We start from the raw sequence: 24,311 nt of genomic DNA, 5'->3' as shown, positions 1-24,311 counted from the left end.
GGAAGAAATCTCTGGTGGTAAGTGAATCTGACCTCTAATAATAGACCACAGATGTACTGTCGTTTTATACTTGGAAAAGAATTAAAATACACTAGTTTAACTAACAGAGATGTGACAATTTTAGTACCTGAAATATGACAGCTAACAGACCAAATGTCAACATTACGAGCAAGAGTTGTAATAAAGTTTCACATAGGTTTATAATATTAACCATCTAATCTTAATATTTTAGACCATGGTGATATTTTTGTAACATTTAAAAATATTTTGACTCTTTTTAGAAAATTGGCTATTTTTAATGGGATGGCTAGCTTTCAGATTACTTTAACCTCCCCATTCCCGCCCCCCTTTCCCCTCCCCACTATCTATTTCTATGAATAAGAAGTAAGTTTGTTGTGAAGTCAGCAGTGAAGGCATTACATTACAACTGTGTATCAAATTTCTAATGCAAATGTTTAAGGAAATATTTTATTACTGAAATATAATAATTTTTTTGTTAGTAGTATCCTATCACAGACTATATTAGGCACGATTAAAATTTTAACATTTGCCGTGTTCAGCAGTTAATATTATGACAAAATGTGCAGACTTCCTCGTAAGTATAGGACGAACTGCAGATACCATGCATAAAGTAAATACTGTGATGCAGTAACATCAAGATTTTATAGTGACCACAGTAATTGTATGTAGCCTATACTGTACAATAGATAGTTTCCTGGCTATTATTTACAGAATAGGTTATAAGCTAATTAAATGAAAAACTTTTTTCTTGTACTGACACTTTGTAATTTTTTTTCTTGTGCTGTACATGTTCATGAAGATGAGGCATTTTATCTGCGTTCTCAACACTAGAGGGCAGAGACTGATTGGGTGCCTAAAGTTGTGCCCTTATTACTTCTGATAAATTAAATCTGATTTGCAGTTATTAAACATGGAGTAAAATTATACATGGCAAATAAATGTAGTAAGAAGAGCTGTATTTCTTTGTAATGCTATTTCAGTCTTTGCAGGTTTTGTTTTTATTATAAGGAAGTAGAATTTCCCTTTATTTCACATAGACTTGATGAGTGTTGTATTTTAAAAAGGTTAGTTAGGTTTAACCCACCACAGTATTTGAAGGCTCCTACTATAATGAGTTAAAGAATTTAAAAGGCTCTGCCTCATTTTTTGCAATTTGATAGTTTGAAAGCTATGCAAAACTGATTTCAGATTCCTCTTATTCTCAGTAGTATCACTAAGGAAAATGATACTGAGCAGCAGGGCTTTTATAGGTCTGTTTGAACCCCAGGAAGAGGCGGGGGAGGGGAGGGGAAATCCCAGTATAATTGGTTCATTGTAGCATGTGAACTATCTTGTGAAAAGGGAAGTAGAGTTTATAGTTGTACAGCTAAACCACAGTGTAAATAAATCAAATATTCCTTAGTCAGAAAACTTGTTTACGTAGCTGGGACTCAAATTATACCAACAGTAGTTGCTGAAATACACATATGAGTATCCTGCATAAGAGCTACGTCACCTTAGTAGATATTGTGATCTTCAGTAAGTATTTTTCTGGTAAGTTTTGATTTAGATGTTTTCTCCCAATGTAAGAATCCAGAAATTAGAACTTTTTCTGTGCTCCAACTGTAAATCATAATTAAATAGATTTTGTTATGAACAAATTTTAATATGTCTATAGAGCACAAATATTTACATTTGCTTATACAAACGTTTTAAAAGCCTAGTAAAAGGAAATCCTTGCTTTTAGAAAACTTTATGATATTACATAGGCTTCTTAAATATAAATTGAAAAATGCTGTCTCCAAGCTGTAGACCATATTAATTAACTTATATTGCTGTTAAATTTCAAAATTAAACTTGGGAGCTTTTGGATTCAGTTAAAATAACATTGGTATTTGGAGTTGCTTGTTTTGTATGTTATCAAGTTGATCGATTTTTAAGTTTGATTTTGTGTGTGTGTAACACCAGTACAGCATAACTAATTTAATGCCAATGCTGTGAACTGTATACTGAATAGCTCTGTGTGGGCTTTGTAGTCTACAGGGATATCACATTATTAGCAATCATATCTGCTTAGGCAAAGCTGGCTTCTACAGATGGCTGCTTTCAAGTGCAAATGAACTGGTTAGACGTGTCTTGTTTAATACATACTCAAGATTCACAAATGGGTATTGATTTTTTCAACCAGTGTTTCTGATAGCAATGGAAATGGATTAAATGGTCTCTAGAGAATTTAAAGGAACACTGTCACTGTTAATTGTAAACTCGTAACAGAAATACATAAATGTATATAAGTATGTCAAAATGTATTTAATGAAAGAAGACTATACCACTTTCTGACAGAATGTAGTGGTGTCCTAGAAAACCTGAACTGGTGCTGCTTTGTGTAAACTAGGTTATTCTGTAAATATTTGTGAATAATGCATCTCTCCTTTCTCCAGTTGAAAAGTATGTGTATTTATCTGTAAAAAGTCTACATACATGTGCATGCAGCTTACGCTTGCTGATGATTTTTTGCAGCAGACTGTTTTATTAGTGTTTATGCTACCAATTAGTCTAATTACTCTTGACTTAGAGCATTATTAGTATCTTCAAAGGGAAGAACTACTAATATTACTTGAGAGCAAACCTTGTATATGCTAAGAAAATTTCCAGAAAAAGAAGTCAACATTTTTAAGATCTTATTTCGGTATTAATAGACATGTCATATGGGATAGGGTCAATTACTGTAGCATTAAGTGTTTGTTGTATAGGCTCTTGCATCTGAGAGATTTACCGGAGGTGAAAGTCACTGGTCCTCCCATTTAAATTGGGAATGACAGCTACAAGATCATTGTGCTTCTAGATTCCTACACACCAACATGGGAAATGTGGTGTTTTGCAAAGGAGGGTTTTGTGGCAGAGAAGTACCTAAAGTAATTATGTACCATTAATCTGACCTGTTCTGCTGTAATTAAGATAATTAGTTAACAGCTTTTCTACAGTAGTATCTTAGCATGCCACCACTATGGTAGGTCATTGAGAAAATTGGCACAGCAAAGTCTTGCATGGAAGCAGTTTCCCTTGCAGGAGAACTCTTCAAAACAGGAAGAATATTGAGCTACAGGAGTGGGTCTCAACTTTTCCATGTTGTAGATCACTTCTTAAAAGTAAATGTTCATGTAAACCTCCTTACAGTGTTGATCCCACACCATCCCTGTAGCCCTTACAATACTTGCCTTAATAAAAACAAACCAACTTAGGACAGCATCGAAGAGAGAAGAAAATTATCGCACACTTCAGTGCAGGGAGGTACCAATGTGTAGTAGCATCCACACCTATTTTGTATCTGCTCTGTTTTTTCTCCCAAAGTGTAGGACTTTACATTTGAGTTCCAAATATCCTATAATTGCCTCCAGCCTGCTGGTTCAGCCCTGTTCTAAACTCAGCAGCCCACCTTGCAGGTCACTTCTGTCCTTTTGTGGACTTGCTGTCCTCCTAACTTTTGTGTCACCGGTAAATTTGATTAGTTAAATTTATTCCAAACAAATACCTAACAAAAAGACTGAGACTTTATTTTGTGTTTCTCAGCCCTTCTTGTCCTGTGCAGAAGCATAGAAGGAAGCTCTGCTTGAAGAGTATTGCATGCCTTTCTGACATGGTGGGATGATCTTTGTTTTGACTCTGCGCGCTTCTTCATTGATAGCAGCAGCTCAGCAGACCACCTGGAAGTGGTCAACAAGACCAGTCTGAGAGCTGTGGAGTTCGGATACAAATCATTTTTGATTGTCTTTCTAGCAGTAAAGTCTTAGATTGCTATCATTAGTAGTTACACTTGAGGACATTTTGGAGGTGGGAATAAAAAGCCTAAGAACTAAAAGAAAATGGTGTTTTATCCATTTTGTTCTAATGAGTCGCTGGTGTTTACAGACACATCAGAAATGTACCATTAACATCATGTAATAAAGCTTCACGATACCGGTCTAATCATATTTATGTGCTATCCGTTCAATGGAGAGGAAATTATGGTTATCTATGTATGTAAAATCCAGTTCTGCCCAAATCAAGAAGTCATTACAAGAATCAAACTCTGAATTTGAGATAATGGTACTGTTTTATTTTAAACAAAAATAATATTTTTAAATCTGGGGGTTTTTTTAGTAAAAACTTAATTTTAAAGTAATAACCTGTTTTTCTCCTGTCTTTTCCATTTACAGAGTGCTGGGAAATACAGACGACAAGGCAGAAATTACATAGTTGAGGATGGCGATATTATCTTCTTTAAATTTAATACACCTCAGCAATCTAAGAAGAAATGAATATTAGATGTTGCTCATTGTTCACAATAAACTGTGCTACTTCAAAAAGCATATGAATTTTTATTTAGACAGAATATCTAAAAACAGAAAGCATACAGTATATACCTAGGGGAAAAATCTCCCCCCTTCCCAATGAAATTACTCGTTTGTTTTGAATTAAAATATGGCACTCCCAGTGAACATACAAGTTCACTAAATGTGAACAGCTTTGCATTTCAAATGATTAAGACCCTACTCCAAATTGTAGAAGCTTTTCAGGAACCATATTACTCTCATGATACTTCATTAATCTCCATCATGTATGCCAAGCCTGACACGTTTGACAGTGAGGACAATGTGGCTTGCTCCTTTTTGAATCTACAGATAATGCATGTTTTACAGTACTCCAGATGTCTACACTCAATAAAACATTTGACAAAACCAGCCTTGGTGTGTTTGGGGATGTCTGTATTGACTGACTGTGGTGTGCTGAATGCGATACGGCACCTGGTGGATGCTGATTACAGAATTTAAAGACGTGTATGATACAGTAACCGGCAGCGTGGGGCAGCTGCAATTGTATCTTAAAAGTGAGTCTTTCATGGGACTCAGAAGATTAGGATGCCAATGATTTGTCTCAAAGTTAATGAATTTGTAGATGGACATTCATTGAAAGATGATAGTAAGGATAATAAAAAGATATAGCATAAGTGATTTTGACCAGAGAGAGCAAAATATATATAGGAAAATCATATTAGCTTTGAGGCTGAAGCTTTTTTGTTAAAATCATTCTGAAAAGAGTATTTAATTCCTGCTTTGAAATTGTTAAATTGCAGAGGCTGGTCCAGTGGTGCCCGATGTAAGATGTCCTCTGTTCAAGGTTTTAGGGCAATGGAGGAGTATGTAATAGTCTTGAAGAAAGAGGTCACGCTGTTCTGTCAGTCAGACAGTTCCACTGACATGGGCAGCAGCTACTTGCTTACCCCTTTAACCATGAACAAGAGCAGATTTCTCTGGATATTGTGGAAGAATAAGTTAAAATGGGGATACAACCAAAAATATTAACTCACTTCAACACTTAGAATTGCTCTGACAATGCATTCAATTAATTTAAGATATCTTGTTTGTTTTCTAAAATGCACCCTAACTCAGTTCGGTTTTAGACACAGCAGGGGCTCCAATGGGCAGTGTTAGGGAAGAGAATGATAATTCCCAAGGTTCATAGATATGGCAAAACTCCAGCCTTCCTGTGACCAATTTATTTTATTAAAAACTTTGAAAAGCAACTGATCCAGGCAAGCCTCCCTGTTTAAGATATTGGGAGAACTGGTAATGCTACAGTACTGGGTTCCTCCTGTAATGCTGCCTTTGAGCCACATTAGGTTCTCCGGTGGAGTAGGAGAAAGATCAAAGTCCGTGACACAAGGTGGCTTATTGTAAAACAATTGGCATCACTCCCTAAACTGCAATTGGCACTGGGGGGACAAGAATGCAGCTGACCTTTTGTTTTTAAAAAGCTTTATTTTTGTCATTGAGGAAGAGAGGTGAGAATGGGTATTTTGAAGCAGGCAGCAGGAGCCTAATTGAAAGAAATTAGGACCACAGTTCTGCACTGGAAGTACAATCTGTGAAGCGGAAAGAAACTAAACCAATCTGATTCTCTTGGAAGTCAGGCAAGGTAATGACATCAGAGGGTGAGGGGTCATGCTGGGATTTAGCCACAATAAAAAGTTGAGAAGATGTGAGGAGATGAGAGGTCTAGCCAGTGTCCCAAGAGAGCCACTGTCTTACTTTGGTATAGAGACATCAGTCCCCAGTTTGTAGCCCACTCATGAACTCTTTCCTGCCATAGTACAAACTGAAATCCAGCCTGAGGCCTGCAGAATAAATTAGGGTCTGGTCTTGTCTGTAAAGTTTCTATGGGAGCAGTGGAGTCCAAAGGTGAATAATGTTCTTATGTCCTTTAATCTCTTCATATAAATGAAGAAATTATGCTAGAAACCAGAACTGCAGAATTTGGAGACTTCTTCATCTGACTGGATTTCTTAATTGCATTTTAGTTTCTTCATAACTTGACAGTAATTTTGTTAGCTGTACATATTATAGCATTTCCAGTACCTCCCCAAATTTTAAATTTCATCACAGAAACTGGTCTGAATTGGTCTTATTAACTGGACTGAAAAGATAGTCATCTCTCTCTGAATAATTCTTCTGATTAACCTAATAATTTTAATTGCTCTTTTAAAAGTGTTGTTTAAAAAAGTATAATCTGACAATTTTGCCTGTGATCAGTACTCTCCAGTCTCCAGTGCTGCCTGGCAGCTACCACAATAAATATTTGGGCACAGACAGTCCTCATTTTCTCCAGCAGGACTGAGAGACTGCAGGGTTCTAAAATGTAAACCCCTAAAATCTAACTGTTCTTGTAATGCCTGTGAACACTTATAATTTTATGCACAAATTTGACTCAGTCCCACACAATCTAGGTGGTAGGAAACTTCACTTAAAACCAACCAACCACCTGTGCATACTAACCTGCACAATTGCTTCAAGACCCATATATGACCACGCCCCCACACACCTGTACAAATGCTTTAAAGTCCATACAGCTTTGCCCTATCAGTAGTGCAGGAGCCCACACAAACTGGTCACTACAGTGGTTAGAATAGAATGAAGTGGAGGGAAAGCTCTTGCTACACCAGCCAAGTGAACTGTTGTGGGGGCACTGTTCCCCCAACCCAGAGAAAGGAAGGAAGCTCTCCCTTTACAGTTAGCAGAAGAGGTGAAGCTGTGCTCCCTTTCCCCCCCTTATTTCAACACCTGAGTTACTGTAAACATGACACCCTTTGATGGCTAAAGCACAACACAAGCACTGATAGAACAAGAAAATTGTTACCTGTCCCCAGTAACTGAAAAATAGGGGAGGGAGTCTGGAGTTTTGCAACAGTGTAGGCAGAGCAGAAAGAGGCCTGGTATTGCCTTTTATGGACAGCACCATCTCTGAGCAATCAGTAATCTCCAGCATGACACTTTGTTTCTGAGGCACTCCAAAAATGTGATGTTTCAAAGCTTGATAAAGCATAAAATACATCACTAACACTTAAGGCTTCAGATTACTGACTCAATGGATTCATTAAAGTATAGAAGGCCAGATCCCAGTATCTGGCTGACCTTGGTACAGGACCTGGATTGTCAGGGGAACGTGACTTAAGCCACCTTTCTGCTCCCTTGATCCTGGGTCTGACTGGCTCAAATCAGTCCCACAGGGAATGTTTCACCAGCCAGGGATCACCAAATTGCAGTGCTGTGGCCACACACCCTTCCTCCCAGGCTGTCTATGCCTAAGAGTGAGGGGGAGCATGTGGTAAAGAATCAGCTAATCTGGCTTTGTGCCACCTGAGGGTTCCCCTAATGTTGGGGAATCTCCACCGGCGCTTTCAGGTCCCCAAGAGTAGCACAAAGGGGACAGAGATGAGGCCCAGGATCTGGTCCAGAGTGTATAGCAAAATGTAAAGTGGTTGTTTCCAGAGGATGTTAGTTCAAATGAAACACACAGTTGTGGAAAATATGAAACTAATAAATGTAGTGATCATAAAAAAAGTCAAATTCAGGTGCATCTGAGCTCCTCTTGAAGTCTAAATGTTCGCTTTGGAAACCAGCAGCTAGAGTGCAGATTACCGTCAGCGGTGTATGTTTAGCTGATCAGCATACTTATGGCCCCAGAATATTTTATTTGGAATGCCGGGTTTCAGCATTTTTGTAGTTGTAGAATATAAATTCAGTATTCAGTCTCCCTGAATTCTGCTGCCTCAGGCAACCACCCAATTCACCTTTCCTCAAAGGTCACCCTGAAAACACCCATAAATTGCATAATATTTTTCTTTGCTGTGTTTATTTGCACATTTTATTAAACATTTCACTTTCTTATATTTGCTCAATTTCACCTTTATTTGCTCTTTCACTGTGTGTCTGTTTTATGGTCCCTCGCTGTTCCAGCATTACATTTCCTCAATTCTATACAGCTTGACTGGGGCCCTGTCTGCTACAATTTCCCATCCACCTCCCTCCTCTCACCACACGTACACAGTCTGAGCTCTTCCCAGACAGTAGAATCTAGTTAATCAATGAGCTTATATATCAGGGAGTCTGGGTTAAAAGTAGCTGGGCAAAAGCCTTCTTGTCGTTCCTTACATACCTCTCCTGTCATGCTACACAGAAATCTTGTCACAATGACTATACTGGGGCTGGGATGGCTTAACTGAGCTCTTTTCAGAACTATATTAATTCTGGTCATGATTGCCCAACTGTTTCTGCTATGGGCAAAAGCCTCACCTGCTGAGAGCCTCCTGTAAAGTACTCTCCAGCCCTGCTGGCTCAGGCAGCAAGAGCTTCCAGTTTGGAATTCAGATGGGTGGGCTGTGTGGTAGCATGTGCTTCTACACCACCACGCTGACAAAGAACTCTTTTTAGCTTCAGATTGTCGCAGTGCTTTTCTAATGTAGTGTTTTGTTATGTTCTTAGCCCTGATAGCTTTCTACTTTTAAAAAATGTTGTCTTCAGAATTTTATTTAAGTAGAAGTCAGCCATGGTGATATATTGCCCTCTTTATCAGATGTGGTTAAATAGTGAGCATTACTCAACCCACATGTAAGTTTGGGCTATAAAATCCTGTTGTAAAACAGAAGCATAAGAATATAGCTAAGTACAATTTGTAAAATTTAAAAACAAGCATCTTCTCTCTTCTGACCTCCTGGGTGCCCCCCCCTCCTCATACACACTGGATTAAGTGAGATCATCTTTTAGAACATTAGTAATTTTTTTAAAACTAAATTGTCCATTTTCATTTTGACTCTTTGGAAAATACTAATTACATATGTTTGATTATGCTAATTCAATCATTTCACTTCAATTAAGCTAGGAAAACCACTGGATGCTTTTTTGGGGGGGGGATCAAAGTGGTGGCATTCATCACTGTATTGTAAGGGATTGAAATCGCAATGTTATTTTAGCTTTTAAAGTTTTAATGTAAATTCTTTGTTTCTAGGCTCTCTTAGAAGCAGTTGTTACTTGGCTTCTATCTACAGGTAGGATCCATTTCTGATCTTTGAGAGCAGGTACATATTGCAGCACATTGTAGCTTGTAAAATTGGTTACACATGCACACCTGCTTTCATAAAAGAGCTGAGTCAATATGTCTGTACATCAGAGATCAGACTAGCTCCCTACATTGGCAGACTCCCATAGCCTTTTTTTTTCAATATGTAAAACATTTGATTCTGTGCTCAGTGCACAAGCACTTTATAAACCACATAGCAAAATCAGCTACTGCTATTGCAAGTGCATGTGAAGTAGCAAATTAGCCACAAAATAGATCTTTCTCTGTATGAGAATGGAATTGAGTCTAAAGATTTAGGATGGATGAATAGACGCACATATAGTCCTTCCTGGCCCTTTAAAATTCCACCTATCCTGTAGAAAGGGAGTGCCTTTATTACAGGAACTCTGTTATTCAGTGGAATTCCACCTGCAAGGCAGGACATCTGCACAACAAAAGGAATTTTAAAGAGCCCAGGCTGTGTATAACTGAATATGTGCAATCAGGAGTATGCAGTATAGTGAGGGTTGTTTCTGTGAGTAGAACTGATGCAAGAATCTCAATGCTCTATTGACTAAATTTTGAGGAAGTGTTCCTAAAAGAGTGGGCCTGTTAACACTAACTGGGACCAGGTGTAGCATGGGTAGCTGCTAGGTGCTGCTCATTCCTGACTTGCAACAGCTCCACTATCCCAGCCCTGAGCAGAGATTGACAATTATTGCAGATTCTCATGTGAGTTTTGGAACATTTCTCCATCCAATTGAGACCACCAAAAATTTTTCAGTTGTGATCCAAGTCTAATTTGAACCCAGGCTTCAATCTGGTGCGTTAAATCACTTAACCTCTAAACCCTTAGGTAACTGGCAAGTTGACCTCCTGAGGTCCCTTCCAACCCTGATATTCTATGGTTCTATGAATGGAAAGTTCCCAGGTGGCTGAAACCTGGGGACTAGCTAACTTTCATGGTTTTGGTGAGGCCATTTAGGGGGCAATGTGCAGAGAAGGGGAGAGGGTCTGTGACAGCTGAGAAGGGAGACTGGGTCAGACTCCTTCAAACAAGGAAGCCAAGAGAAATGAGAGCCTCTAGCAGGGACTTTGGTGTTGCCTTCCGATCATAGTGACACTGGTTCCTGAGAAGAGTGAGTGGGGAGACTCTTCAAACAGCCAGAGTTTAATTTATCACAAATGTTTAACAATTAATGTTATTAATTTATTATAAATCAGTTTGGTTTTGATTCATACTGAGAGACTTCATCCATTTAAAGAGGCCCCCTAGAAGTGTTGGGTTGATGAAACAGCCGATCAGCACCTAAAAGGGTACTTGGAAAGTGTTAGAGCATGGCTGCCCCTCACCTGCTAGACAATCATGTGGTAGCATGATTACAGCTGTAGTGTAATAAGAGTGCATCAGAGCACTGGGAGAATCCACTGCATTAATGGGCTAGTGAAGAGGCAATCACAGGTACAGTTTCAGCCCAAAGCTACCTTCTATACTGGACCCAATTCCTTATCTTCCTGTTATTCCTTCATGGACTTGCCAGATTCTTGCTTTCTACTAAAAGGAAAAGCTCTCTCTTGCAACATGTGAAACCAGCAAGGTAAGAGAGCTTATGTGTTTAACATCTGCTTTGATGTTTTCTATGTTCTGTTGCTGAAGGGATACATCACCCAAAACAGGCAGTAAAGGAAACTGCATTTGCTCTCCTTTAAAAACTGCAGGAGAAAACTACTAACTGTAAGAGTTAAATTTCCCTAACATAATAATTATGTGCAAACTATTAGGCTTTGGTTATAAATTCTATTTAAGTTTCAAAGCACAGTATTATTGGCGGTAGTAATAGTAACATCAAACAGCCTTGATAAGATCAACAAATTACTAAGTATAATTGTTTCTGCTGGGGTGTGTACAAGGAGATAAATAGCTCATAAATTAAACCTGAGTGCCTGAGGGTGAGTCATTCATGGACTCATAGCTGTCCTTATACTCTCAAGAAAAAATAATTTTCTCTTCAATAATTATACAATTTCAGCTCTTAGAACTGCAATCATAAGCACATATGCCTGGAAAATTAAGGGGAAAGTGCAATAATGGGTTACAGGAGTCTAACTTTAATAACAATAAAAGTCTTACTTGTTTTTGCAGAAATAGTTTAATTGAAGTACAGTTTTTGAAACGGGATTTAAACTCATGTAGAAGAGCAGCAAAGTGGAGTCCTAACTCTCCCAAACGCTGCTGGAAGCAAAGGGGGCTCAACATGTAGCACAGTCTCTCCTCAGGACAATTAAATCTTCATGTATGATTTTTCTCATAAGCCCTGGGGAGCCTCTCTAAACAGGGATGTCCTCGGGCCAAAGAGCACTAATACAATCCTCTGTTTATGCAAGAAGTTCTTTTCTCCCCCATTACAAGAAGAGAGAGCATCCTAAGCCACTGTTTTGGTCTCCATGTATTTCCTAATGCTCTGCCAGCCATTTATTATGACCAAAATGCCTGTTTAAGCATTACTCTGTAACATTGAGTCAGAGATGATCATGTTAAGAGATGAAATTACCATTGTTGGACAAGTGATGGAAATCACATTTATTATCAGACAGTGATCACCCAGTGTTAAGCTGCAGACCGAGAAAGAGAACCTAGTGCATTCTAGAATCATTCCATTGATTGCTGTTTCTGCCTGTTAGGCCTAGAATAATATTCCTTCCCACCCTCTCCCATGTTTCTAGATGTTTGTGTGGCTGGAAAGAAGGTGGAAATTCTTTCAGTGTAGGAAGGAAAACTTGACCGTGATAATTAAAAGTAAAAGTGAACTGTCCACTGTGTCATATGCTGGGTAAAAGGATGCTTTCAAGTTTTGAGGCACACTTGGTAGTGAAGCCTGCTGTGACATTCAGATGGCTGAAACGAGTGCTGTCGCTCTGAGCAAGTGAGCTGCAGGCAAAGGAGATAGAAAAATATGTCTAAAGAATCCGATTATAGCCTGAATACCTTTCCCAAATGCCCAAGAGGAGATGGCAGTTTTGGTCAGCTTTAATCACAAGTTGGATGACGTACCAATAAGATGTTTAAATTACAGTTTACCCCAGAGAAGTGCCTAAGACAAGATCAGGTACAGCTCCAAATTTCCTCTCAAGTTCAGGGTCTTTGTATCTGGGGTTTGGCCCATCCCTAGTTAAGACAATCAGTACTGCAGAGAACGAGGAGAAAAAAATTCCCCGCTCTTTATCCCTCCAAAAATAATTCACCTCCACTCCTGCCTGCACGTGGGAAGGAAAGAAAAGACATATGCCTTCCCCACTGCCAAAGGCCTCACCTGTTCCTGGTGTCCAAAAATCAACTTTCTTCTCACCTTTGTCCAGTGGTATTTCTGCCCCCTCCACCACAGTTGAAGTGCTAACCAAGAGCTCTGCAGTGCCATTTCAGTGACTACAGAAAGAAAAGGTCTCCGACATCATCTGAATAACAAAGTCCATTCTATTCATTCTGTAGATGCTTCCTGGATAGTAAGAGAGAGGGGAAGCCTTGGTGGAATGTGCACAAGGCCTCAGTCTTTACTGGACTGATACCTATGCCTCAGCAAACATGGCTTTTCCCCATAGGGTATGTCTACATGTGGAGCTGGGGACGATACTTTCGCTGTCTTGTGTCGAGCTAGTGCACTAAAAATAGAATGAAGCCTTACCAGCACAACCAGCTGAAGGAGTTAGATGCCCCTAAGTATGTGCCTAGGGTCTTGGACAGACATACAGTGTGGGTGGGCTAGTCCTTCCCGCTGCAGCTACACTCTTATCTGTAGTGCACTAGCCTGCCAATAGCACACGCCTGTCTCCTCTAGCTGGGAATCGCCCTTCCAGCTCCATGTGTAGACAGAATCCTAGAGTAGTAGGAACAGGCGTTTCTGTGGCTAGAGAGGTGGTTTTAAAAAATGGAAAGTTCCTTCTCATTCCCATTTTAGGGTTGCCACCTGCCCAGGTTTTCCCAGGATCATCCCTTTTTTGAGCTTGTTGTCCTGGGAAATCTGTCACAGTGCTCAATACATGCTGCCAGCTGCCTAGTTTTATCAGTTCAGGATCATCCCACATGTCCCAGTTTTTTGTACCTCGGAGTTGGTAACCCTATTCCCACAGCCTCATTTTCCTGTATGAGACTGCCAGAGAGATCCCAACAGATCTCCACACTACTGTCTTCATTGCTTCTGCCTGTTACTCACACGTCAGTTTGCTTGTTTAGCTAATGTAACATCCTGCTGCGGACACCCAAAGCTGTGAGCCACTATAACTCTGCCTCAGCAAGAGTGAGCTTTGCTGGTGATTAGACTGTCAGCTCCCTGCCACATCAGCCTGTCTTCCTCACCTGCAAACTCCTCAAGGCTCTCCCTGCCCAAACTTTGCCTAGCAGGTTACCATAAGTGATCTCTAGCCCCTGAGCTCCCCAGAGATGTTTCTCTGCAATGCACAGCCCCTATGACTGTATATTCACAGAAGATATTAAGTTCACTGCTCTTTTAAAGAGTCAGTACATTACCCCAGTTAATAAGCCATAAACATCCTTGTCCCTTCAAACACAGCACTGTGTTGGCTTGTACTAAAAATAAAACAAGTTTATTGACAAAAGGACATGGGTTAAGTGATACCAAATAGAAGGAATAAAGCTAGAAATGGTTACAAACAAAAGTAAAAATATGCTTTTGAATGGCTAAGACCTAATTCAACAAGCTAGAGTCTTTGTTCAAAGTAGTTTCCTCACTAACCTTCCTGTCCCATTAATAGCTGGCTAGACAGGATCCCCACCCCCCAAGTCCAAGGTGTTGGTAGTCAGGGCCGTAGCAACAAAGAACGTGGCCCCCTCCGAACGGTGGCCCTCTCCGAACATATGTCCGGGTGGGGCCCCTTACAATGCAGAAACTGGAATGCGGTATTTATTTTGCCACATTTAGGGGCCCCCTTCCTTGCGGGGCCCCCTCCGGTCGGAGGGTACGGAGGGCGCTCGCTACGCCTCTGCTGGTAGTCCTTTTTCTCCTGAGGTGAAGGGTAAGCCAAAGTCTTTCTGTGTGTCCTTATATCTCAAAGTCTGCCTTTGTTTCAAGGGTCAAATTGATCCCCTGCGGTTCAGTCTTCTGTCTCCTCCCAGGGGGCCAACTCCATCTTGATTAATGGGTCTGGTGTGTTCCAGTGTGATGCAATTTTACAATGTAAATGTTCTTTTCCTGCAACCTCTGATACAAATGCATAGCCCACTGAATTTCCCACACCTAGTTGGTGTCTTTTGAAAACCTGTTTACCAGCTGCCCGTGACATGCCTGGTTTCAACACCTTTTAGTCACAGACTTGGAAGCATAATATCAGTGCGGCTCCAGAATCCTCACACAGCATTGTCACGTACATTTCACAATGGGATTGGTGACTGTGTGGTACCTCCCAAGGCACATTCTGTACAAATATCACTGTAGCAGTGTCTAGAGTGTGGACACGGGAGCACCCAGGGTCTCAGCTACTTGTATGGCTTCTATCACCATAATACTGAGCATCTCTCAATCATCAATTCAGTGATTTGCCTAAGCTCAGCCAGAGAGCGGGTGATACAGCTGGGATATGGGCTCTGATCTCTTAAGTTCCAGGCCAGAGCTTTAAGCACATGACTATCCTTCTTCTCTGAACTGCATGAGCTGAAATATTTAACACATTAATTCCAGACTGATGTATCTGAGAGGCAGATACATCACTGGGGGTAAAATTCTGTTTTTAAACCACCTTTATCTAATTACAACTGTTGTACCCTGATGCCTATCGCCTCTCCCCTACCTCCTTGCTATTGAAGGCCCCTGTCCAGGGTTTTCTTGCCAATACTAGCAGTGCTGTAAAGGTGCAGTCTGGTGTACAAAGTTTTAGCTGGTGATCAAAGCCGTTACAAGGAAAAGATCATTCTGTTGTTAAACGTAGACTCATGCAGGCTGTGTTTCAGGCAAAATCTCTGTACTGGACAGGTTCAAGTCTAAAAATGGCTTATTGATTTGAGGTAGGCGTTTGACAAGCTGTGGTCAGCCATGGCTTCTCCAGCAGATGCCACTTTGGGAATAGAGGAAAAATAGTTAATTTATATTTATTGTCTAAAACAAAAAAGCTACAAGTATGCTCTTTTATTCCCGAATCAAAATGCTTTAACGACTGGAGCATTTATCACATTGGGGTTGTCATTGTTTTCAATGATGTGCCTGTCTGAAAGGAGAGCACTGATGCTTGGGCTGAATGGAGATTGGTGCTGCTGGTATTTGTGCTTTTTAAAACATTTTCTATACTACTTTAAGAGAAAACTGTAAAATGGCAATAATGACATATTATTACAAGTAAATTACACTGGGGAATAGCTTGAATACTGTAGTTGAAACCTAGAATTTGAAATAAGATGGAAATATTCATTTGCACATGGCTTTTGTTCTTATCAAAAACAATTTAGATTAAGAATGAGATTTACTTATGCCTGCACATATAGTCGAGCTAATGTTCAGTCACCTGGTTCTAATGCAGTCTGTCAAGCTCATCTGTCATGTGTTGCCACAATACCCCTCAGGCGAACCACAGCACACCACAAGAGTGGCATAAAACATTATACGTTCTGCAGAGAATGGAGATATTAAAACAAAACAAAAAAGCCCATTGCTAATAAAGAGCTTGTGTTTAAAGAGAACAGGCTGATTGTGACTGGTACACATGGGGAAGGGTAATAGCTCTTTCTTTTCAATTTGACCTTGATAAAAAACAGCATGTTAAGTATACTCTGTTCTCCCATCTAATGAAGAAAAATTAATATATGGGAATTAGACATTAATAAGGCCAAACCAGATGCAGGCTAACTAGTCAGGGTTCTTATAGGTAGCTAGAGTGGGACCAGGACTTCCACTTTCCCTTACAAAAATTGTCCCTGAATGTTTGGCAGGCCTGTTCTTGATCTGCTCTTCTATGTTTGCTAAAAATCTCCCTTTCATCTTTATGGCAAAAATCAAAGAAACCCTAGAAAGGCCACTGCTTAAGGGTTAATTTTTGCATTTATAAAGTCCACACGGGAAATCTCTCAGGGCTGGCTGCCCATAACTTCATTTGGGTCTCCCTTCTTGATGGCCTAACTGTCACGATCAAAGAGTAGCAGGAGATGCAGATTTTCAGCCTGGGGAATGTTCTGGTCTAACATTTTCCCCCCTGAATAAAATACTCCTGATGCCACTTGTGATGTGCCATTCCATATTCTTTATGAAAATATGCTTATGATATGAATATGATATAACTGAGATATACTTTATGCAAGATGGCTCATATGAGATCTTTGGAAAGGTTATGATTTACTGAATGTGATTATTCAATTTGTATGCCTGTATCATTTCTGTATCTGAAATTAGGAATATTGACTATGTATCTATATTTCAACTGTTACTTTGGGTGACGCCCCCTGCTAACACTTCAGGTACAACAAGGAAAAAGCCCGACAGTGCTGATGGCCCATCAGCAAGAGCCAAATGGACTGGAAACGAGCTTAGTCTTCCTGTGGTCTTGTCACCCGATAACAAAACATAACCTGGGACTTCTTGCAACTTTCCCCTGGAAGGGAAGGGGGGGGGGTCAAACTAGGAAACAAAGGACTCCCGCCTTATGCAAATCCTATTTAAGGGTGGGGAGTGAGGCAATCCTGGGAGTCCATTCTCCCCTGGTACCCCTCCCAAGATGACTGCTGGAAACAGCTAAGACTGAACTGGGGGAAAGAACTGAACCTGGGCTGGAAGGGCATCTGGCCTGTGAAGAAGATTACTAGAACCATATTTAGGGTGAGAACTTGCATGTAACCTGTTTCTTTAGTGTATTAAGCTTAGTTTGCGTGTTCTGTTTTATTTTCTTGTTCTGTCTGCTACCTCCTTAACTACTTAAAATACACCTGATAGTTAATAAATGTATTTATGTGATTTCTAACTGGGGGGCAAGAAGTTGTGTACACCCTCCTCCACATTGAGGGAAGAGGTGAATTTCGTATAATGTTGGGTTTGTACTCCAAAGGAAGGTGGATGTCTGGATGCTGTGGCAAGCCCCTTAAGCTGAGCCTTCCCAGAGCCGATCTCTGTCTCTCTGTGCAGCTGGGTGTGGCCCTGCCTGTGTGCTTGGCTGGGAAAGGCTGGGGAGCCTAACCCACAAGACAAGGTAAAGGGAACCCAGGCTGGCAGAATAGTCTGACTCAGTGGTGTCCCTGCACACCAGGTGACGTCCCAGGGGGTCCAACCCGTCACACCACTTGCTGCAAAATTTGGAACTGTGCAATGTACCTACCATTAGAATTTTAAGTGCTCTCCTAAACTCAAGCATAAACGTTCTTTGAACAGCCTCAGTACATATATGCAGGGCCTCAATGTTCTTGTGTGGCAAGAAGCAGCAACTCTTCAATTCTCCATGAAATACCCTTGATTCTCAGTGAGAATAAAAAACTGCCACGTAGGTGGCCATCTGATCAGTTAAAATGTTCTGAGGGGAAAAGTAATTTGATGCTTATGTTGCTAAAGCAGAGATCCCAAGGATCTTAGTATCCCATTGACCATTTTGTCATAACTCACTTGAAGAAGAACTGCTACCACCAGCTCAAACTCAACTGCTCCAAAGATGAGTATCCAGCCAGTCCCCTCTTCCAACATGTCACGTGTGCCCTCCAGAGCTTTTTAACTTTCAAAAGTCAGAAGACTGATTATTTTGAAAGTCTTAGATGATCCAGTATCTTGACTTTGGTGGATGAAACAAACCCACTAGCATCTTAATATTCATGAGAATCAGACCTTGTATCATCCTAAAGAGCTAACAGCTCAATGGAGTATAATGAGAGAGGTATGGAATGCTGCAACCTCATATATGAGAGACCCAGAAATGGGTCAGAGGGTCGCTGATTATTGTTGGTTTCACTGTGATGAACTATAACACCTACTTCACGGGAATGGTGACACTTGTCTCTGTTTTGTCCCTTAGAAGTATAGCTATCTTTAAATCTATTTCTTCATGCCATGAGAGGTATTTGTGACTGATGATATGCTATCATGTGCTTCTCCTATCTTCACTACTGAGCGTCACACCAGCCATCAAAAATGTCCACAAGAAATGGGAAGATGAAAGAGAAGACCAGATTGTTAAAGAATTGTTGCAATAGTTTTCTGATCCATGCTTAGTTGTCCCAGAAGTAGGTCCCTAAGAAATAAATATATATAAAATTCACTCCTCAGGCTTGTGTTCACCATTACCAGATTGTGAGAAAATATGTCTAGCAAAAGGCTGTTTAACCAGAAACTTAGTCTGCAGTCAGTTAGGGTTTTATCTGGGCATCTAACAAAGCAGCCAGCAACCCTGGTGATTCTCTGTTAATTTCCTCCATGATCCTACACCACTGAGGGTGGGATATGAAATAAGCACTTCACATGAAAAATCAGGTCTCTAGCTGTTAACAGCTAAAATGGGTATTCGCTACAGAAGCAAAGTGAATATAAGTGGGTGGGTATGTTTGTTTAAATAACAAAATTTGGATAGAGTATTGTATACACAAACAGTTTGTTCCTAGAAGGGGAATGTGGTAAATAATTAGGAGTAAATTCTATAATCTGATCTGCAGCTGTTAGGAGGCAGCGTACGGGTATCTTGACAAGGGGTGTCTGACTTCTGGGGCAATGAGTCACCAAGGTAACTGTATGTGGCACTGCTACTTACTGTATCAGTCTGTATCTAGCAGAGCTGAAGGTATCCTGTAGCACCTGACTGGCACCTGTCTGTAATAAGGCAATAAATCCCCTGAACAATCTAACTGATACTGCCTTGCGGTTACTCCAGGTCCCAGACTATGTTACTGCAGGATCATGTACATTTAAATGACCCTCCTTGAGGATGCTTACTGTAGTTCTGTAAAGTGCTTTAAGCGCCTCCTGCATGAATGATGCTTCAGTGTACTGTGTAAGGCATTCTTATTAAGCAAATGATTGTTTATTGATCTAGAAAACCACTTGAAAAGGTTGGATGTGTATTATGCAATTTAAGCTTGAAACACTTGCCACAAAATTGTTGGGTCTATTTTTAAAAAGTAGAATGATCTCTTTGTGAAACTGTCCCATGTTAATTGTGAGGCTAGCTACATTTTAAAAGCATTTATACTTACATTTTAGCTATCATCCAGATCAGATCTTTTATTTAAAATAGGTACCTAATTCTTCTATAGCTCCTCTTAATCTGAGAACTCACTTTACAGATATTATGAATTCATCCTCACAGCATCCCTGTGGGGCAGGGGAGCCATTACAGCCAGTATCCTCAAAACCGGATGCCTAGAGTTACACATCTAAATTCACCTCAAGAATTGGTCTGATTTTTCAGAGGCACTAAGTAACCATGGCTTTCATGGAAGTCAATGAGAGCTACAACTGTTGAGCAATGCTGAAAATCAAATTGCTTTTTAGGTGCCTAAAGTTTAAGCACCCAGATTTGGAAAATGTCCTTCATTTCCATGTGTTGCAATATGCTAATATAATAGAGATGACATACTAATAGCAAAGCATTTTCTCGCACCATTAACTACCCTGCGAACATAAACAGTGGCATCTGAAAAGCTATTCCAAGTCATGAGGTGTAAGTGTCCATATCCATTCATCATTAGTAAGAAAAAAAAAATATTAGCAAGCAAGTTTGTTTTGAAATATCTCCCATGAGACAAAGAAATATAACTATACTTTGACAAAGTTGCATCATTATAATAATGAGCAAGTCTGCAAAGATGAGCACCAAGGAGACTGAAATACAATGATAGGGTGGCATAAGTCTGTCATGCCAACACAGGGGCATTAACTCTTCAGGTCTAACAAAACTAACTCAGGCCCTGATCCTGCAAAAACTTGCTATGTACTTACCTTCTAATCATCTGATTAATCCCAGGGAATTTAATGAAACTACTCATGTGCTTAAAGTTAAGCATGTGCCTACATCTTTGCCTAAATAAGAATACATCTTTATAAGCACTGACTTGTAAATGAAGTCTGGGTCAAGTTAGAATACGATTATCACTGTCAAATAAGGACCTGCAGAGTTTTTCATGGTGAGAAATCAGGGGAGATTTATGTAGCTTGGTTACCTAGTAGTTTCTCAACATACCTCCACATTATTTATTTTTTATATATATATATATATATATATATATATATATAATTAATAATCAGCACTCACTGTCTACAAGTAAGATCTGTGAGGATGCCACAATGTAGTGAAAAACTAAAACAGTGTCATTAAATTCATAATCGATTTTGGATATTGCCAGCAAGACATGTTTAGGTTTCTGGATATTGTTCATAGGCCAAGCTTAGAACTCTTGAGCTCATCATGTGTCTTTTTCGTTTCCACATCTTGATAAATTCAGGGACACCCTCCTGAAAAGGTCTGTCAGCAATGGTCTCTTCCGTACACGCCCTCTTTTCCAGGGGTCTATGGTTCATGTCTCTGAATTGGAGGCTCTTGCCCACACACACTGGTTTGTGCTATTGGTCATGCTATGCACAGAGCTGGGGGGAATTCTGTTTCATAAAGAGGAAAATACATACATTTGATGGCTTTGTAAATGCATGTTTGCTCTTATTTCTGAGGCAGGGAAAGTTACGGTTTAGCATCCCTACACTACCCTCTAGGTCTTTGTGCAATCTCAGTTTCTATAGAGGACTTAATGGGGAATAGAAATAGTTTGGTTGTGGTGGTGGGGTACTTGAGACTTTTTTTTTTTTTTAAAAAGGCTGTATGTTGATAAAAATAGTAAGTAACCTAGACTACTTCATAATGGTTTCATCTTTAAGTTCATGCAAGTTTAGGGAGCTGTGAGTGACTAAAAGGATGAGTGGCTTAAGATTCACTGCGTGATACTGCAAATACAACTACTGAAATACCAAAGGAGTAAAGGATACGTAGACCTTTGCCCATTACATCAAGAAAATGAAAACGTTAGAAAGGGGGGGATTCCTGTGTTATATTTTTCAAGTCCTACTCCAAAAGGGGTAACCAGCCTATTAGTATAGGTGCCAGGAAACTTGCTTTTGTGACATCTTACCAAGCATACCTACATTCACTGGACCCTAGAAAGATCAATCCTGTCTGAAAACCACCCATTACCTAAGACACCTAATTTATATTAAGCTCAGTAAAAGACACTGTCTGGCCCCCAACCTTCACTTCCAATGATAAAGAGGATGTTTTACACCATATGTGACACTTAATCAAAACCGATATTCTTTAACAAACCCTTAACCTTTACCATGCAGAAGTCACATGAGGCCAAGGGACAAGACACAGATCCAGCTCAGGGTGGCATATCCTTTGATTAAGATGATACAGATTTCCCATTTTTACAAGGGTTACAAATTCTGGATATATCCCTTTTTGATTTGTCAGCATTAAATTTCTTTAGAGGTTCAAGCCAAAGAGAGACCACAACTAGTTCTATCTTCAACTGTGTATTAGGAGATAATTTCTCAAAATCCTCTACAGTAATGATTCTCAGATCTTCTGATCTTTCTGTAAGCAAGTTTTTCTGGGAACCTGGATTTAAACTATGGCACAAACCTTGCTTGTATCTGAGTCCTTTCTTAAGGAGGAGTATCTAAATACACTTATTCTACAAGCCCTGGAACAGACCTTTTTTCTTTCCTCAGGTCTTTTTCAAAGAGACAAATCTTCAAGTGAGTTCTTTCACCCTCCCTTGGATTTCTGGGGCAGGAGGTTTTACTTATCAAGTATACAGTACTTTAGACAAGCGTAGCAAACTTCAGGGGGTTAGACAATTTTTACTATCTGCAGTATATTGGAATTCTCCTCAGTACAGTCCACTTTACTCCAGTGTGGTATTTTGTACATTTTTAGATAACCCATTTGTTCTAGGTTTTGTAGCTATCCAATTTGGGGAGGCAAAACACTCAGATCTTCACTGGTGTAGGGAAAAGTTTTCTGTTTTATCCATCAAAGATATTAACTCAATTACCTTTACCCATCTTTTGTAAAGCGCTTTAAAATCTACAGATTAGAAGTGCTACGTAAGTACTAATTATCCTCACAAGTGTTGGAAGAAAAACTAAATGTATGCCCTATATATATATATATATTGCTTCTCTGTGATGTATAAAGAAAGGAGTGTGTGTTTGGTGGGGAGGGGTGTTTTTTGTTTACATTCTGCATATTTTAAACAATAGAAATGTAAGCCTTGTCTACTCTGTCAGACTCTGTGGATAACAGGAGAATTGGTAGAAATCATAGATGCCAAGAAAGTGAACCTCATTAATTGTGATTTTTATTCAGACTGTTCAAAAAAATGTTGTCTTTGTGTTTGCGAACACCTGTGTCACCAATACACTTAGGTCAAAAGCTCTTTTTGTTAAGGATTCATTCCGTTTCCCTTGTCACTTCCATTAGGCACTCATCCAAGAAGTCCTGTAGCAAAACAGGAGAGAGAAGACTTAACATGCCAAGGTATACCAAGAAAAAAAAAGACAAGCAAGTAAAGCAGGTAACAATGTATTTAAAATCTTTTGGGCTTTCTTTATACATAATAATGGACAAAAAGGAAGAAAAGCCATTTTTTTCCTTCATGCAAGTTACTTTTGAGTGAGGGGTGAGAGAACTTCAATTGTAAATGGAGGCCTGTAATCATGTTAAATTATCTTTAAGGGAAACTTCTGTTTAGTGAATGCAAAGCTGACAAGCAAAAATCTGGAGGGCTGGTTCTAGTTCATGACATATAACATACGTCTTTTCTTCTCTGTCTCCTTCTAGTTTTTAAAACTTCAGTACTAAGCAGAAGCATTCACAAGGAGGACAAAGATTCCTGCTGTTTACCCTCAAATACCCACCTATCTAGAATTCTTAATCAGAGAATTAATTGAACACTGAAATCTTTAAATTTAGCAAAATCTCAAGATTTCATCAGGGCACTCTGCTGGAAACAGTCTTTCACTTAACATTTTGCAGAATTGAAGCTTAAGGAACCATGTTATTTCCTGAATCAAAAACATCAAAGTTTGTTTTAACTAAATGTGTCCTTTGTTTGTTTTTTTTCTTTTTATTCCAGATTGAATCTATATTGTATTTTCTCTGGGACTTGAATTTGCTGCACTGCAAAATACTTCAACACTCATACATTAATAGTCAATAAATCAAAGTAATCAGCCGCTTTGGAATACATGGAGGGGGAGCAGTACTGGGCAGGTTTTCACTGGTCCTGAAGCCACCTTTGATAACAAGTATGTTTTGGTGTTTTACATGACAGGAAGAAGAGACAGCATCCTGTATCATTGTCTAATTAATACATTGACTATTTTTTATTTTCTTGCTATGCAGTAAGAATTGAAAAGGGCTCTAATCTCAAAGTCTTCCATTTGTGAAGTGTTTAACAGCATATTTTAAATGCAAATGCTTTTATGCACGCTTTTTTCCTTTAGGATTTTGTGGGAAAGAAAAATGCACATAATGAAGTGGTTAGTAGAGGAAGTAGAACCTGGTACAATGTAGTCCAGATTTCATCTGAAACACAGCTTAGCGTAAGTGGGAAGCTGGTCGCAAAGCACCAGGCAAACCCAAGTGCATCCAAGAACGGCTGCACTCCACAGCATTAGAAGGCAGCCTAGTACCGTATTCTGGTTACAGAATGTTAACAAGGAGATCTTTGTGGCACAGAAGGGATTTATTCCCAATATGTTGTAGAGAGTTAATTAAGATCAATGCTTTTTCCTACTGGACTTATCTGAACTATCTTTACTGATAACAAATGTCTGATATTTATTTTAAAAATCACACATCTTACCCCCCCCCCCCAGTATCTACATCAATATTTTTTAAATTTAAAGAACTTTATGTAAAGTATCAATACAATTCCTATTAAACCACATCCACCCAAGAGCAAATATTTGTTTAAA

At 39.5% G+C, this 24,311-nt stretch overlaps 1 protein-coding gene across 4 annotated transcripts in view; it reads left to right on the top strand.

The window, feature by feature from the left end:
- OLA1 (Obg like ATPase 1) overlaps positions 1-4,721 on the top strand; it is a 196,310-nt gene extending 191,589 nt beyond the window's left edge. For all 4 annotated transcript variants that reach the window (XM_024212001.2, XM_024212069.2, XM_024211924.2 and 1 more), the window contains one exon: positions 4,197-4,721. In XM_024212001.2, coding sequence (XP_024067769.1) covers positions 4,197-4,298 — 102 coding nt within the window. In that variant the 3' untranslated portion in view covers positions 4,299-4,721. The remainder of the gene's footprint in view (positions 1-4,196) is intronic.
- The last annotated feature ends 19,590 nt before the right edge of the window (positions 4,722-24,311 follow it).

This window comes from Terrapene carolina, unplaced genomic scaffold (genome assembly GCF_002925995.2).
Source record: "Terrapene carolina triunguis isolate 2854851 unplaced genomic scaffold, T_m_triunguis-2.0 Scaffold62, whole genome shotgun sequence".
NCBI classification, from domain to species: Eukaryota; Metazoa; Chordata; order Testudines; family Emydidae; genus Terrapene; species Terrapene triunguis.
Note: the sequence above shows the minus strand (reverse complement) of the source record. Positions and strands in the feature narration are given on the sequence as shown.